The 15,849-nt window shown below is 44.9% G+C and overlaps 1 protein-coding gene and 1 long non-coding RNA gene across 2 annotated transcripts in view; one reads left to right on the top strand and one right to left on the bottom strand.

Annotated features, from left to right (window-relative positions):
• The window catches only part of LOC114008553 (uncharacterized), a 47,176-nt gene that overhangs the window by 5,279 nt on the left and 26,048 nt on the right, over positions 1–15,849 (bottom strand). The window lies entirely within an intron of this gene.
• The window catches only part of PLCG2 (phospholipase C gamma 2), a 167,160-nt gene that overhangs the window by 142,862 nt on the left and 8,449 nt on the right, over positions 1–15,849 (top strand). Inside the window, exon 30 of the mRNA XM_006152585.3 lies at positions 1,784–1,872. Coding sequence (XP_006152647.1) covers positions 1,784–1,872 — 89 coding nt within the window. The remainder of the gene's footprint in view (positions 1–1,783; positions 1,873–15,849) is intronic.

The raw sequence follows: 15,849 nt of genomic DNA, 5'->3' as shown, positions 1-15,849 counted from the left end.
CCAGACAGACAGAGAGAGACATAGAGACAGAAAGCGAGAAATCACCCCCCAGGGGGGATGGTCACGCCGCAATCCCTTCTCCATTCTCCTCTCCAGATCTTGGGCACGCACGCACACGCGCCCGGCGTGAGTTTTAAGCCACCGGGTCCGGGACACGAACCGCGGTCGACTACGCTGGGAGTTCAGCGACATAGCCATTACGCTAACTGCTGGTTCCCTAAATTCTTAATCCTTGTTTTCGGCTTCAGCTTGTTGGCCCAGAGGCCACAGGCACCTGCCGCCGCCTTGGCGCGGGGCACGGGGGAACGCGCTGAGCCCGGGAGGGCCCGCGCAAGTCCCGCTGCCTGTCGCAACCATGGCGCGGGGCCCCGGGGGCGCCTCAACAGATACTGTTTAAAGGTGATAAATCCACTGATAGCATAAAACGTCTCAGAAGTAAGCCAAATCCTGAATGCTGGAAGACACAAAGGGTATATAATTGGAGTGCCCTAACTGGGGCATTGCTTGTTGTGAAGAATTAATAGGTACCATGTCGGCACCAGCAGATAGTGTAATGGTTATGTCACTGGACTCCCACATAGTTGACCAGGGTTCGAGTCCCAGACCTGGTGGCTTAAAACTCATGCCGGGCATGTGTACATGCTTGCCCAAAATTCTGAGAGGAGAATGGAGGAGAAGGGATTGCAGCATGGCCATCCCCCCAGGAGTGATTTCCTGCTTTCTGTCTGTCTCTCCATCTAGTGCATGTGCCCTTTAGTAAAAATCTCTCTGTCTTAGAAAAAAACAAAACAAGAATCTTTCAAGACAAACTGGGGCCAAGACCAGACCTCTGTTCAATAGAAAGAACATATGAGGGGACTTCATGCAAAAATGAAGTTAAAGTATGGGTTTGTTTCAGTGTAAAAATTTTTGAAACCCACACATACTGCCTTTGGAATAAGCAGTGTTTACAAATTTTCCAAGACATCCCTATGTTTTTCTTTTAAATCACAAATGATGGTATTTTACATAAACTACCTTGCACAAAATGCTGTTAACAGTGATTTCTCTTAGGATTATGAGAGTTCTGTTTTAGTGTGTGTGTCTTTTATCCTAGCTTAATTAAAATGAGCAAAGAAACCAACCTTTCAGACGTGTTGTCTTAAACAGTACGTAATGGGGGAGAAGAGCTTCAACTCACCCCTTCAACCTCCACTAATAATAAAAACATCTAAGTGACTCAAACACAGGTCCAAGTGGTAAATAGGGATGCTTTTAGAGGAGGATGATCAGTACTGCCAAAGGATGGGAAGATTTCCTCCCATTGAAACCTTGAAAGGTAAAACGCTCCCCCATCCTGTGCTCTGTAACGACCGAGCAGAGAAGGCAGAGGCGAGGACTCATCACTCTTTTGAGTCTTGGGGCTCAGGAGTACTTAAGGAATTGAACCACAGCGGCAGTCACTCTCCATTCAATGTGGAATGTTCTGTGGGTTTTCCTTTCTTGTGAGTGAATCATTTTCAGCTCTAGATGGCAGATATGTTAAACTTCACTCTCCTGCATGGACCTATAAGCTGGACTGCCAGTCTCTCCCTACCTGTAAGGGCTAGACCTCAGACTTCCAGAAAGTCAGCCCTCTTTATGGGGTGCTGACCTCACACAGCCTGAACTGGGCATACAGGGAGTCTTCCAAAAGCTCATGAAAAATGTGTATTAGGAAAAAACTATGCTCACATTTTCATTTGTTTTGTGTACCAACATAAACGTGTACTTTGTGTTTTTTCTTTCTCCCATTGTGCTGCAGGTTTTAGGTCTGTTCCTCTGAAGAATGGGTACAGTGAAGACATCGAACTGGCTTCTCTCCTGGTTTTCTGTGAGATGCGGCCAGTCCTGGTGAGTAGAGAAATGCCACTCGGGCTTCCCTGAGCTATGTCTGCTGTTAGTGGGAGTGGCCTGTGAATGCTGTTGGCAGATGGGCCACTGGGTTTAAGACGAGCAGGAGAGGGCATGAAAGGAGAATTCCCATTTTGCTAATCCCCCGAGGTCCTGAGCTTCCCCTCCCAACATCCTGTCTTGGAGAGTAGACAATGTGGCTAGACAGGGTGATGGTCTTGAAGTTCTTCATCATTTCATTTTAGCAAGAGCCAGGCCAGACGATGCACTCCTAGACAAGTGTCTGCTTTCTGGATGCTTTATCCTGCCTGCTGGGCTCCTGTTATCCTTTTGAAGAGTGAGAGCACCCAGCAAGGACTAGCTTGGCCTGTTTCGGGGCAAGGAAGGGCGAGCACCCCACCTTCCTTCTGTGACTCTTTCTACTATTGGATCAGCTGCTGGAGGAGCCATCCTGCCTGGTCTTTTGGTTTTCCAAGGCCTTGCAGATACTTGGTCTCTCCTTTGATCGAGTTGTTTGGGGAGCCTTAGTGGAAAGGTCCTGGTCTCCTTGAGCTATATGAAAGGATATGACCGTTGCTCAGGAAAAAGGGTTAAGATGGAGGACCAAGGGAGCAGCAGGTAGCATGGTGGTTAGGGGTGCTGGACTTCCACATGACTGATTGTGCTTCGAGTCCAAGACGTGGCAGCTTGCTTTCTCACTTTCCCTTCCCCTCTCACTCTGTTCCTCTCTGGTCCAATTAAAATATAAGTAAATTGAAAAAAAAAAAAGAAGAAGAAGAAGAAGGACCAAGCTTTTGAGTAGTCAGGACTTGGGCCTGATACGTAGCCAAGATCTCCCAAGATCTTTCCATTCCCACCCACAAAAGCATGAAGCTTGGCACAGCCTGTATGAGCTCTGTGGTCACTCCAGTTCGCTTGGACTAACCTAAAGAAACCATGGTTCTGGGCCTCAGTGGTTGGCTGGACTTGGTCAGGGCACTGGGGACCCATCTTGTTTTCTCATGCTGCTTATTTTTGGGGTGGAGAAATCATAGCTTGTCGTTTTGTTCTTTTGGCTCTGAGAACTAAATGGTGATTGTCAAGTTGCATGTTTGGCAACTTCCAGAACCTAGCTGAGAACCTTCACATGGGGAGGGCGATGGGATGAGGGAAGCCATTTAAACAGCCACAGCCATGGTCCGTGCTCTAAAAACTCATAGACTTGACTCAGATTTGACTCAGAGGAGAGAACGCTAGGGTTTTCTGCATAGCAGTTTTTCCACACTCAGTTTTTGCAGCCTTGGTAGTTTTCTACACCAAAGTATTTTAGAAGCATGAGTTGATAAAGGATGCCAGAAAAGGCAGGGGGAGGGAGACAAAACAGTAAAGCAGGGCACGGACTGAAAAGGCACAGAGAGCGAGGGCCAAAGGAACTGAGAGACAGCCAGGGCATCGCTTTTTACTGGTACAAAGTGAGTTCATGAAGACAACGTTCTGTCTAAAAAGATGTGGAGACGGATCGTGAAGAGAATGGCCCACTTAGCTCACCACATGAGGTTTTCTATTTTTAAACAAATTTAGATTTAAAAATTGAATGTAATGTTTACATAAAAATTATGGTTTTTCACTTGAACTTTCTGGATCAGGAAAAAAATCTCCCATGACTTTACGGTAATAGACATGCCCGGCTGTGAGCATGTATCCAGCTTTCTCCCTTCACCAGGGCTGCTGAGCTTGCCGCCAAGTCCTTACTGAGAATGCCCGAGTCTTAGATCTCTCCTCTTTCTGAGGGACTTGTGCATTTGTAAATTTATTATTAATGACACTGAAGTATTACTTTGTATAAATGGTTATAGAAACAAACCACGAAACTACAGCCCAGATTGTGTGGGAAGCGTAGAGTGTAGTTTTATAATTAGGTGGTTGTGGGTGAAAAAAAGAGTTAGCATTTGGTCTTTGTGCTTCCTGCCTGGCTATATACATTTTTAATATAAGAGGGGACTTCAAAAAGATCATAGAAAAACAGACTTAAACAAACTATTTTATGCAAATTTATTTCGGTGCAACAAATATTTGAAATCCATTCAGTTTTTTAATAGGATGCATTGCCATGAACTTTTGGAAGTCCCCCTTGTAAGTATGATGACACAAATTCACACATTCCACTGCTGACCTGAGGGCTGGATCATTCTTTGTTGCAGGGGACTGTCCTCATACCCAGTCTACCTCTAGATATTGTCAGCTGTCCCTGAGTGGCAAAATCATCCTTGGTGGGGAACCATTGCTTTAAAGGGAGATCTTAAGCACTCTCCATAGTACTACCTAATTTAAAAAAATTATTTAATTTTATTTATGATTATTTTTTAATTTGACCAGTGAGAGAGAGAGGGTGGGAGGGAATGAGAAAGCAAGCTACCAGGTCCATGACTTGAACCGCAGTTGTCCATGTGGGAGTCCAGCATCTTAAGCAACATGCCACCTGTCAGCCTCAGTATGACCTAATTTATGGGCATTTAAACAATGTTACATGATCTTAGGGAGCCCACTTACAAATAAGGCTCTCATGGACATCTTCATATCAGGATGATTGATCCTTAGGATCAATTCCCAGGTATGGAATTGCAGGATGGTAAAATTGTAAACCCCAGGCCTTCCGCAACAGCCTTGAAGACCCTCTGCTTAGTGAAGTATGCCTCTCCCAGCCCACCAAAGAGTCTGGGAGTTGTTCAGCTGTCGCTTGGGGAAAGGAAGCCGGCACTTCCTCTCTGAGTACCGAAGCCCATCTGCAGGAACTTCACAGAATAAGCAAGTGATAAAAACGATTTCACAAGGTGGTATAGGGTAGCATTTGCCTAGGCACGGCTTGACAAAGCTGTCGTAAACAGCTCGGAAGCATGTTAAATAATTTAAATGATTAGGTATCACTGGCGGCGGAGGAAATTGGTGTATTTAAAAGAAAATTGTGTTTATCCAGATTTGACTTCCTTGATGAGGAAAGTGTGATGTGTGGCTGTTGGGGGTGTCGCTGCAGAGTGGAGGGTGGAGGGGGCGCCGTGGGGTTCCCCATGGAAGTCTGCTCTCAAATCTGCTTTCAGAAAGAGTCGTCTGAGTATGTGCAAATTTCATTGCAGTGGCTGGCACTCGGGATTTTATTAAAGCCCACATCTGTCACCTGGTTCTCTGCCACTCACAGGTGCAGCGTGGTTTCTGCCCACGCTGGCATGCACGGGTCTCTTGGAAGCAGAGCAGGGTTGCATTTGGTGGGGAGGCTTTCTCCTTGATGCCAAGGGTCAGCCCTTGTTTCATGTATCATGTTAGACCCTCTGGATGCCCGGGAAACACGCTGGTCACAGCCTCGAGGCAGACTGCTCTGAGAGGTGATTGATCAGCCAGGGCTGAGATGGCGTTAACTCGTAAAACATTTGCTGAGATAACATTTAAAGCCCCAGAAAACTGTCACTAAGCACTCGAAACCCTTTCTGAAGAAGCCATTTACGCGGCGCAATTACTTTACCAACTCACTCCTTTATTTGTGAGCTGTGTATGGTTTAAGAGGATTTTATAAAGCGTGTACTTGCCATTTTGATTACCTACTATATTTAATTTGGGAAGAGGGGAGAAAAAGGAGGAGTTGAAAAAATCCCTTCTAGCCACTGTTAGCATCTTGGTGTATTTCTCGTGCCTTCTAATGTCTGACCTATGGCATTCCCACAGCTGAATTTGTACGTGTGTCCTTTTCATACAGATAATTTAGGCATCTTTTCCCTGTGGTGTCTGTTTCACTACGCGCACTTCCCAATTCGCCTAGCCGCTCTCTGAGTGGTGGACGGTTTTGTATAAATGGTTATAGAAACAAACCACGAAACTACAGCCCAGATTGTGTGGGAGGCATAGAGTGTAGTTTTATAATTAGGTGGTTGTGGGTGAAAAAAAGAGTTAGCATTTGGTCTTTGTGCTTCCTGCCTGGCTATATACATTTTTAATATAAGAGGGGACTTCAAAAAGATCATAGAAAAACAGACTTATACAAACTATTTTATGCAAATTTATTTCGGTGCAACAAATATTTGAAATCCATTCAGTTTTTTAACTAATTTAAAAAAATTATTTAATTTTATTTATGATTTTTTTTAATTTGACCAGTGAGAGAGAGAGGGCGGGAGGGAATGAGAAAGCAAGCTACCAGGTCCTTAATTTAAAAAAAATTATTTAATTTTATTTATGATTATTTTTTAATTTGACCAGTGAGAGAGAGAGGGCGGGAGGGAATGAGAAAGCAAGCTACCAGGTCCATGACTTGAACCGCAGTTGTCCATGTGGGAGTCCAGCATCTTAAGCAACATGCCACCTGTCAGCCTCAGTATGACCTAATTTATGGGCATTTAAACAATGTTACATGATCTTAGGGAGCCCACTTACAAATAAGGCTCTCATGGACATCTTCATATCAGGATGATTGATCCTTAGGATCAATTCCCAGGTATGGAATTGCAGGATGGTAAAATTGTAAACCCCAGGCCTTCCGCAACAGCCTTGAAGACCCTCTGCTTAGTGAAGTATGCCTCTCCCAGCCCACCAAAGAGTCTGGGAGTTGTTCAGCTGTCGCTTGGGGAAAGGAAGCCGGCACTTCCTCTCTGAGTACCGAAGCCCATCTGCAGGAACTTCACAGAATAAGCAAGTGATAAAAACGATTTCACAAGGTGGTATAGGGTAGCATTTGCCTAGGCACGGCTTGACAAAGCTGTCGTAAACAGCTCGGAAGCATGTTAAATAATTTAAATGATTAGGTATCACTGGCGGCGGAGGAAATTGGTGTATTTAAAAGAAAATTGTGTTTATCCAGATTTGACTTCCTTGATGAGGGAAGTGTGATGTGTGGCTGTTGGGGGTGTCGCTGCAGAGTGGGGGGTGGAGGGGGCGCCGTGGGGTTCCCCATGGAAGTCTGCTCTCAAATCTGCTTTCAGAAAGAGTCGTCTGAGTATGTGCAAATTTCATTGCAGTGGCTGGCACTCGGGATTTTATTAAAGCCCACATCTGTCACCTGGTTCTCTGCCACTCACAGGTGCAGCGTGGTTTCTGCCCACGCTGGCATGCACGGGTCTCTTGGAAGCAGAGCAGGGTTGCATTTGGTGGGGAGGCTTTCTCCTTGATGCCAAGGGTCAGCCCTTGTTTCATGTATCATGTTAGACCCTCTGGATGCCCGGGAAACACGCTGGTCACAGCCTCGAGGCAGACTGCTCTGAGAGGTGATTGATCAGCCAGGGCTGAGATGGCGTTAACTCGTAAAACATTTGCTGAGATAACATTTAAAGCCCCAGAAAACTGTCACTAAGCACTCGAAACCCTTTCTGAAGAAGCCATTTACGCGGCGCAATTACTTTACCAACTCACTCCTTTATTTGTGAGCTGTGTATGGTTTAAGAGGATTTTATAAAGCGTGTACTTGCCATTTTGATTACCTACTATATTTAATTTGGGAAGAGGGGAGAAAAAGGAGGAGTTGAAAAAATCCCTTCTAGCCACTGTTAGCATCTTGGTGTATTTCTCGTGCCTTCTAATGTCTGACCTATGGCATTCCCACAGCTGAATTTGTACGTGTGTCCTTTTCATACAGATAATTTAGGCATCTTTTCCCTGTGGTGTCTGTTTCACTACGCGCACTTCCCAATTCGCCTAGCCGCTCTCTGAGTGGTGGACGGTTAAGTTGGTGGTTTTTGTCCCCCAGGTTTTAGTCATAGTGCACCCCCGCAGGTTTTAGTCATAGTGCTTGTACATTTGTAGGAGACAGATGGGGAGAGGGGAAGAGAGAGATCCCTCCCCTGGGGGGATGGCCATATTGCAGCCGCTTCTCCATTTCTGCCTCAGGGTTTTGGGCAGGTGTGATTTTCAAGCTGCTGGGTATGTGAGTTGAGCTGTGGTCGGCCACGTGAGAGTCCAGCACCTTAACCATCGTGCCACCTGCTGACCCCAGCAGTTTTTAATACTGGTCTTAGTGTAACTTTTTTTTCCTTAGGCTAGATATTTAGGATTAGTCATTTTCCCCCCTCTCTTACTCTGTTTTGGGGGGATAGGTCGGTGTATTATATCCAGTCTTGCCACTGATTGCAAAGGGTCTCCATTCAACTTGTCTGAACTGGTGAGATTGAGAAGAATGAGACTAGAGGGCGTCTGGACACTTGGATATCCATCCTAATCGCCATGGGTGGGCAGTTCCCCGGGAAGAAACAGGCTGCCTCAGAATCTCCGGAGTCCTGATCCTGCGTAGCCTGTGTTTTGCTTTTTGCTGTGTGGGAATTCAAGTGCAAGGGGTAGAGAGGCCTGGAGAAACGGTCAGGATCCCGCGGCTCTAGGGGAGGGCTCAGCCAGGGAAGACACCAGACCTTCTGGGGAAAGCAACAGTGCATGCTCTAGAATCCTGAGGACCTAGACTGGGAGCCGTGCCTGGCGGCTGCGTTGCCCTACATTTTGAAATCGGGAAGCTTTCCATGCACTTGGGGAGGCCTGGAAACACAGAGGAAGGCCGAAGCAGCTCCAGTGTGCCTGCTGCTGGCTCCAAAGAGCAGAACTGCTGTGCCCGCCACACGAGGCCCGGCAATCCGATGTGACGCCGGACAGACAAAACCAAGGGCGCGCATGGCAGAAAGACCAGGGGCAGCACCTCGTCAGGTGGCTGGGAGGTGGGCCACTGGGAGTCTCAGATGAGAGTGTAACAGGCAGGGAGCTTTCAAAGATATCCACGGGAGCACTGGAAAAAGACTTCTGGAAATTGAAACCGAAAGCTGATTCCGTGAATTTAAAAATTCAGTATGTAAACAAAGAGATCTTTATTAGTGACCCAAAAGATAATGTGGAAGAAATGTCTCATAATCCAGGGCCCTGTCATGAGACGGAAATCAAAGGAAAAGGCTGACTGAAAGGACTTCACATGCCAGCTGGTCCCAAAGGACAAAACGGGACAGATGGAGGGGAGCTATTCATGAAGCTATTCATGAAGGGGGACGTCTACATGGGCTGCTTGAGAGGGCTCACTTGGTCTCCGGTGGGATGAGTGGAAAACATATCCACACTCTTGGTTACATGTTAGTACAAAAGTTAAATTCTTTTTTTTTTTTTTGAGAGGTTTTTGCTATAGGGTGCGTGTGCTCGCCAGAAAGACTGAGAGAGACAAAGAGACAGAAAGCAAGAAATCACCCCCTTCCCCAGGGGGAATGGCCACGCCGCAATCCCTTCTCTCCTTTCTCCTCTCGGGATCTTGGGCACGCACGTACACATGCCTAGCGTGGTTTAAACCACCAGGTCCGGGGCTCAAACCACGGTCGACTACATGGGAGTCCAGCGACATAGCCATTATGCTAACTACTGGTCCCCAAATGTTAAATTCTGAGGATAAAGGGAAAAATAAAAAACCTAGAATTCTCGACATTCCAGCTTTCTATAAAGAAAACTAACGTCTAACCCAATGTCTAACCTAATGTTAGACTGCTCTCTAACACTGAAAGCTAGAAGACAGTAGAATGCCATTTACTGACTACAAAGACAAGAACTGCCCACATGTCAAGGCAGGGGAAATGCAGTTGCAGATGTGCAGGATTTTGGACATACCATGTATCCTGTTCAAGGGGTACCTCAAGGCAGAGGTATTTCCACATGAGATAAGGTGAAGATAGGGAAGAGGATAATTTTTCAGTATGGTTATTTCCTACAGGATGAGGACAGTATGGCTGAAATTTTGTAAAGGTAAATAAAAAGGACTTTTGAAACAGAAGAAATATACTATAATGAAATATTTCACAATCTGAAGTTAGAAATAATATCAGCAAAACCCAGGTACCAAAAGGTAAAATAAAGGTGTCCTAAAGGGTGTTAACTTTGATGACTGGGAATTATTGAATACTTAGCAAATCAAGAATCCTGCAGAGAGAATTAATTCTGCTATTTTCATGTAAAGGGAAAGCGTAACATTAATCAGAATTGTTAAAATCCCAACAGTAGGCTGGCCCTGGACCATGCGCTGGTGCCTGCGCCCACCACACTGAGGCTGCTGCCTCAGCTCCACTCCCGCCCCCCCTCAACTTCTGGCCACAGATGTTGGAGTAAGTCAGGGGAACATGGCCACTGACTGAGGGGAGGCATCCCACTGCCACCTCTGCAGCCTGCAGGTACCCAGGCCATGGCCACTGCCTGTGAGCAGCCCTCACAGAGGGAGGAAGTCAGAAGGAACTGCCAGATTGCATGGCTTCGACTTGCAAAAGCAGAAAGGAGCCAATAGCCTGAAGCTGGCGAGTCTCTGGAGGAGAAAAATGAAAGTCTCCTGAAACTCCAAACCCCAGCCTACCACATGGTTCCAGCAATCTCACCCATAGAAGGACAGGAAAAATGGCAGAGCTAACACATCATAGGGAAGTGTGAGAGCAAGCAGCTTCAGGAAAAATGAAAAGTTGGACTTCTCACATCACTCCCACTCCAGCTGGCAAGAGAGCCACACCTTCCTGCAGTCTGACCAGCAGGTGGAGCTCCATCTACAATCAGGTTTCCTCAGCCCGGAGGGAGCAGAGGACTCAAGAGAGAACACCGCGCCCCCTGCCCCCCACACACACCTCAATAGGCCTGAGGAATTTGGACACTGCCTCCTGTCTTCCAAGGAAGACAGATCTGTGTTCTCCCCCTCATCAGTTTAAAGTCTAGGGAAACAGTTATTGATTCAACTGACAGTACCCCTATCATAGTTCCTCTGACCCTCACCGACCTATAGCATGTACAGGCTACACAGACCCTGCTCTGATCTGGAAGATACAACCCTTTGCCAGGAACACACCTGGGACCTAGTGCTGTTCTTCCTCCCCTGGCAATACAGAACCTACTCCAAAAATTGGCAGAAAGTAAGTACTTTACCAGATGCCTAAAAGCCAGTGCAGAGACATGAAAAATAGAAGATAACAAAATCTCTCTCACCCAAACGAACGCAATAACTTCTCACCAGCAATGGACAACACAAAATCATTCACAGAAGTGTCAGATAAAGAATTTATAATATTGGGACTAGCAATTGGCGTAATGGCTATGTCGCTGGTTGCATGTAGTCAACTGCGGTTTAGGTTCCAAACCCAGTGGCTTAATCTCATGCCGGGCGCATGTGCATGCATGCGTTTCCAAGATCCCAAGAGGAGAATGGAGAAGGGATTATGGCATGGCCATCCCCCCGGGGGGTGATTTCTCGCTTTCTGTCTCTCTCTTTCTGGCGAGCGCACGTGCCCTATAACAAAAACCTCTCCCCCCCAAAAAGAAAAAAGAATTCATAATATTCATTGTGACAAAATCCAGTGAGATGCAAGAGAAAATGGACATTCAGTTACAGGAGATGAGAAAATCATTTTGTGAAGTGAAAGAGGACTTCCATAAAGAGATAGACACCCTGAAATAGAATCACACAGAACTTCTAATAATGAAGAATACAAGAAATCAAAATCGAGACAGCTCCATGGCTCCTGTGATCTAGCCATTTGGGGAGAAAGGAAGATGTCCCACTGATAACTGGGCCTCCAGCATCCAAAACTCACGTGAACAGCCCTTCTTCAAGAGGCAGACAGCTCCATGGCTCCTGTGATCTAGCCATTTGGGGAGAAAGGAAGATGTCCCACTGATAACTGGGCCTCCAGCATCCAAAACTCGCGTGTTTGGGAAGAAACCGACCATCCACCAGATGACTAGAAATCGCTGCAGGACCACAAGAAATATGGGGAAGCAGGAAAATACCTCTCCCACAAGGGAAAAGGATAGCTCCTCTTTATCCACACACAGTTCAATGGAAATCATGGAAATGTCTGATAAAGAATTCAGAACATTCATAATGGCAAAGCTAACAGAGATGGAAGAGAAGAGAGACAAGGAACTGCTGAAGAGGAAGGAGAAAGGAATTGAATGAAAGTCTCCTGAAACTCCAAACCCCAGCCTACCACATGGTTCCAGCAATCTCACCCATAGAAGGACAGGAAAAATGGCAGAGCTAACACATCATAGGGAAGTGTGAGAGCAAGCAGCTTCAGGAAAAATGAAAAGTTGGACTTCTCACATCACTCCCACTCCAGCTGGCAAGAGAGCCACACCTTCCTGCAGTCTGACCAGCAGGTGGAGCTCCATCTACAATCAGGTTTCCTCAGCCCGGAGGGAGCAGAGGACTCAAGAGAGAACACCGCGCCCCCTGCCCCCCACACACACCTCAATAGGCCTGAGGAATTTGGACACTGCCTCCTGTCTTCCAAGGAAGACAGATCTGTGTTCTCCCCCTCATCAGTTTAAAGTCTAGGGAAACAGTTATTGATTCAACTGACAGTACCCCTATCATAGTTCCTCTGACCCTCACCGACCTATAGCATGTACAGGCTACACAGACCCTGCTCTGATCTGGAAGATACAACCCTTTGCCAGGAACACACCTGGGACCTAGTGCTGTTCTTCCTCCCCTGGCAATACAGAACCTACTCCAAAAATTGGCAGAAAGTAAGTACTTTACCAGATGCCTAAAAGCCAGTGCAGAGACATGAAAAATAGAAGATAACAAAATCTCTCTCACCCAAACGAACGCAATAACTTCTCACCAGCAATGGACAACACAAAATCATTCACAGAAGTGTCAGATAAAGAATTTATAATATTGGGACTAGCAATTGGCGTAATGGCTATGTCGCTGGTTGCATGTAGTCAACTGCGGTTTAGGTTCCAAACCCAGTGGCTTAATCTCATGCCGGGCGCATGTGCATGCATGCGTTCCCAAGATCCCAAGAGGAGAATGGAGAAGGGATTATGGCATGGCCATCCCCCCGGGGGGTGATTTCTCGCTTTCTGTCTCTCTCTTTCTGGTGAGCGCACGTGCCCTATAACAAAAACCTCTCCCCCCCAAAAAGAAAAAAGAATTCATAATATTCATTGTGACAAAATCCAGTGAGATGCAAGAGAAAATGGACATTCAGTTACAGGAGATGAGAAAATCATTTTGTGAAGTGAAAGAGGACTTCCATAAAGAGATAGACACCCTGAAATAGAATCACACAGAACTTCTAACGATGAAGAATACAAGAAATCAAAATCAAAATGCATCAGTAGCAGATTAGAGAATCACACAGAACTTCTAATAATGAAGAATACAAGAAATCAAAATCGAGACAGCTCCATGGCTCCTGTGATCTAGCCATTTGGGGAGAAAGGAAGATGTCCCACTGATAACTGGGCCTCCAGCATCCAAAACTCACGTGAACAGCCCTTCTTCAAGAGGCAGACAGCTCCATGGCTCCTGTGATCTAGCCATTTGGGGAGAAAGGAAGATGTCCCACTGATAACTGGGCCTCCAGCATCCAAAACTCGCGTGTTTGGGAAGAAACCGACCATCCACCAGATGACTAGAAATCGCTGCAGGACCACAAGAAATATGGGGAAGCAGGAAAATACCTCTCCCACAAGGGAAAAGGATAGCTCCTCTTTATCCACACACAGTTCAATGGAAATCATGGAAATGTCTGATAAAGAATTCAGAACATTCATAATGGCAAAGCTAACAGAGATGGAAGAGAAGAGAGACAAGGAACTGCTGAAGAGAAAGGAGAAAGGAGTTGAAGAGTTCCAGGAGGTAAGGAAATTCATGCAAGATCTAAAAGAGGAATTTCACACTTTACAAAAGAATCAGATGGAACTGTTAGAGATGAAGGCTATAATACAAGAAGTCAAAATCTCCCTTGAAAGTATTAAAAGCAGACTAGATCATACAGAAAATAGAATCTCTAATGTAGAAGAGAAAATGGTTGGCCTAGAAAAATCCACCGCGAAGACTGAGAAAATGGCCCAAAAATTTGAGAATAATATGCGAGAAGTACTAGATACCATCAAACGTCCAAACATCCGGATAATAGGCATCCCAGAAGGTGAAGAGACTCATAAGGGCATTGATAATCTATTCCATGAAATCTTACAAGAAAATTTTCCAAACCTGGAGAGGCACTCAAAGATTCAGTCCCAAGAAATACAGAGGACCCCAAATAGAATCAACCCAAGAAGATCTTCTCCAAGACACATTATAGCCAGATTGACCAAAACCACAGACAAAGACAAGATACTAAGACTGGCAAGAGAAAAAAGGCAAGTTACCTACAAAGGGTATCCCATCAGACTAACGGCAGACCTCTCATCGGAAACAATGAGAGCGAGGAGAGAATGGGAAAATGTATTCAAAGTATTAAGGGAAAAGCAATTTCAACCGAGAATTCTGTACCCAGCAAGGTTATCGTTCATTTGGGAAGAAAAGACACGAACTTTCCCAGATAAACAAAACCTGAAAGAATTTACCAGCACCAGACCGGATCTCCAAGAAGTTCTTAAGGGAGTGCTATGTCAGTAAAATTAAATGCAGACACACAGAAATAAGAGTTCAGAAACTAAGAAAATGGGCAACTTAATTGTAGGGCCAAAAGCTGGAGTTGAGTATTACATCCCAGATTTCAATCTGGAACATCGAACCTCAACAGATACAGAAGAAAGATTAAGTACATGAGACTGAACTGATGAAACAGTATTCTACGACTTGACTAAAATATTGCTGCTTTTCTTCTAAGCTTTGTTGTCTGGTTTTAAGGACTTTTGTCCTGTCTTCAGCTATCAATAGATTCATGTTCCGACTATTTGAACAGAATACTAACCTGTTTCTAGGCTTTAAGTTTCAAAGAAATATCCTTACCAGTTCAAAACTGCTTTTCTTGAAACCATCGGCTGATCTTGCTATTGAAAGTAGTTAGATTACTTATGATATTGTGTGACCAACGAAATGTTGGGGGAAAAGGGATTGAAGACAACTGTAGACAGCAGAGATAGTGTAATAAGAGAGTGGAATAGGGCAGAGGGCTAGACATGGGGTAAAAAAACATATATATGAAAGTAGAAATGGAATATTATGGATGATAACATGCATTATTAAGCCACTATATAGTATATTCTAGATGGGAAACCACATTTAGAATGTTGTGATGATGCTCAGGGAATGAATGTAAATTAATAAAAAAAAAAAATTTTCAGAAGAAAAAAAAAAAAGGCATTAGAAATACCTATTTGATGACTGCAGTTAAGCTAAAAAAAAAAGAAGTCAAAATCAAAATTCATCAGTAGCAGATTAGACCATGCAGAAGAAAGAACCTTTGATCTGGAAGACAAAGCCTTTGACTTAGTTAAAATTGCTAAAAAGAATGATTAAAAAAAATTAGAACAACATATGTCTAGTATATGGGAAATACTAGACACCATTAAGCACCCTAATACCCATTTAATGGATATTCCAAAACATGAAAAGATGGTAAAGGCACAGAATTTCAGGAAAGAAATTTTCTAAAAACTTTCTAGATCTAGAGAAACATACAAACATCCATATCCAGAAACTACATAGAATAGCATGTAGAATCAGCATAAGAAGGTCTTCCCCATGGCACATCCTAGCCAAATTGTTAAAAGGGGGGGGAGGACAAGAGAGAATCAACGATTTACCTACAAAGGTTATCCTACTAAGCTCACATGAGACTTTTCAACTGAAACAATGTAGGCAAGGAAAGAACGGAAAAACATAATAAAACTCTGAAAGAAAAAAAATTCGACCAAGAATACTACAGTTGGCAAGGTTGTTCTTCAAATGAGAAAGAGGAAAATCATTCTCAGATAAACAAAGAATTTACCAACACTAGACCGGCTCTTCAAGAAGAGCGGAAAGGGGACCAGCAGTTAGCATAATGGCTATGTCGCTGGACTACCACATAGTTGACTGCGGTTTGCATCCTGGACCCGGTAGCTTAAAACTCACACCGGGCGTGTGTGCGTGTGTGCCCAAGATCCCGAGAGGAGAATGGAGGAGAAGGGATTGCGGCATGACCATCCCCCCTGGGGGGTGATTTCTCACTTTCTGTCTCTATGTGTCTCTGTCTGTCTGGTGAGCGCACGTGCCCTATAGCGAAAACCTCTCCAAAAAAAAAA

The sequence above is a fragment of the Tupaia chinensis genome, unplaced genomic scaffold (assembly GCF_000334495.1).
Source record: "Tupaia chinensis unplaced genomic scaffold, TupChi_1.0 Scaffold000355_1, whole genome shotgun sequence".
Classification (NCBI taxonomy): domain Eukaryota; kingdom Metazoa; phylum Chordata; class Mammalia; order Scandentia; family Tupaiidae; genus Tupaia; species Tupaia belangeri.
This window is presented reverse-complemented; position numbering and strand designations above follow the sequence as displayed.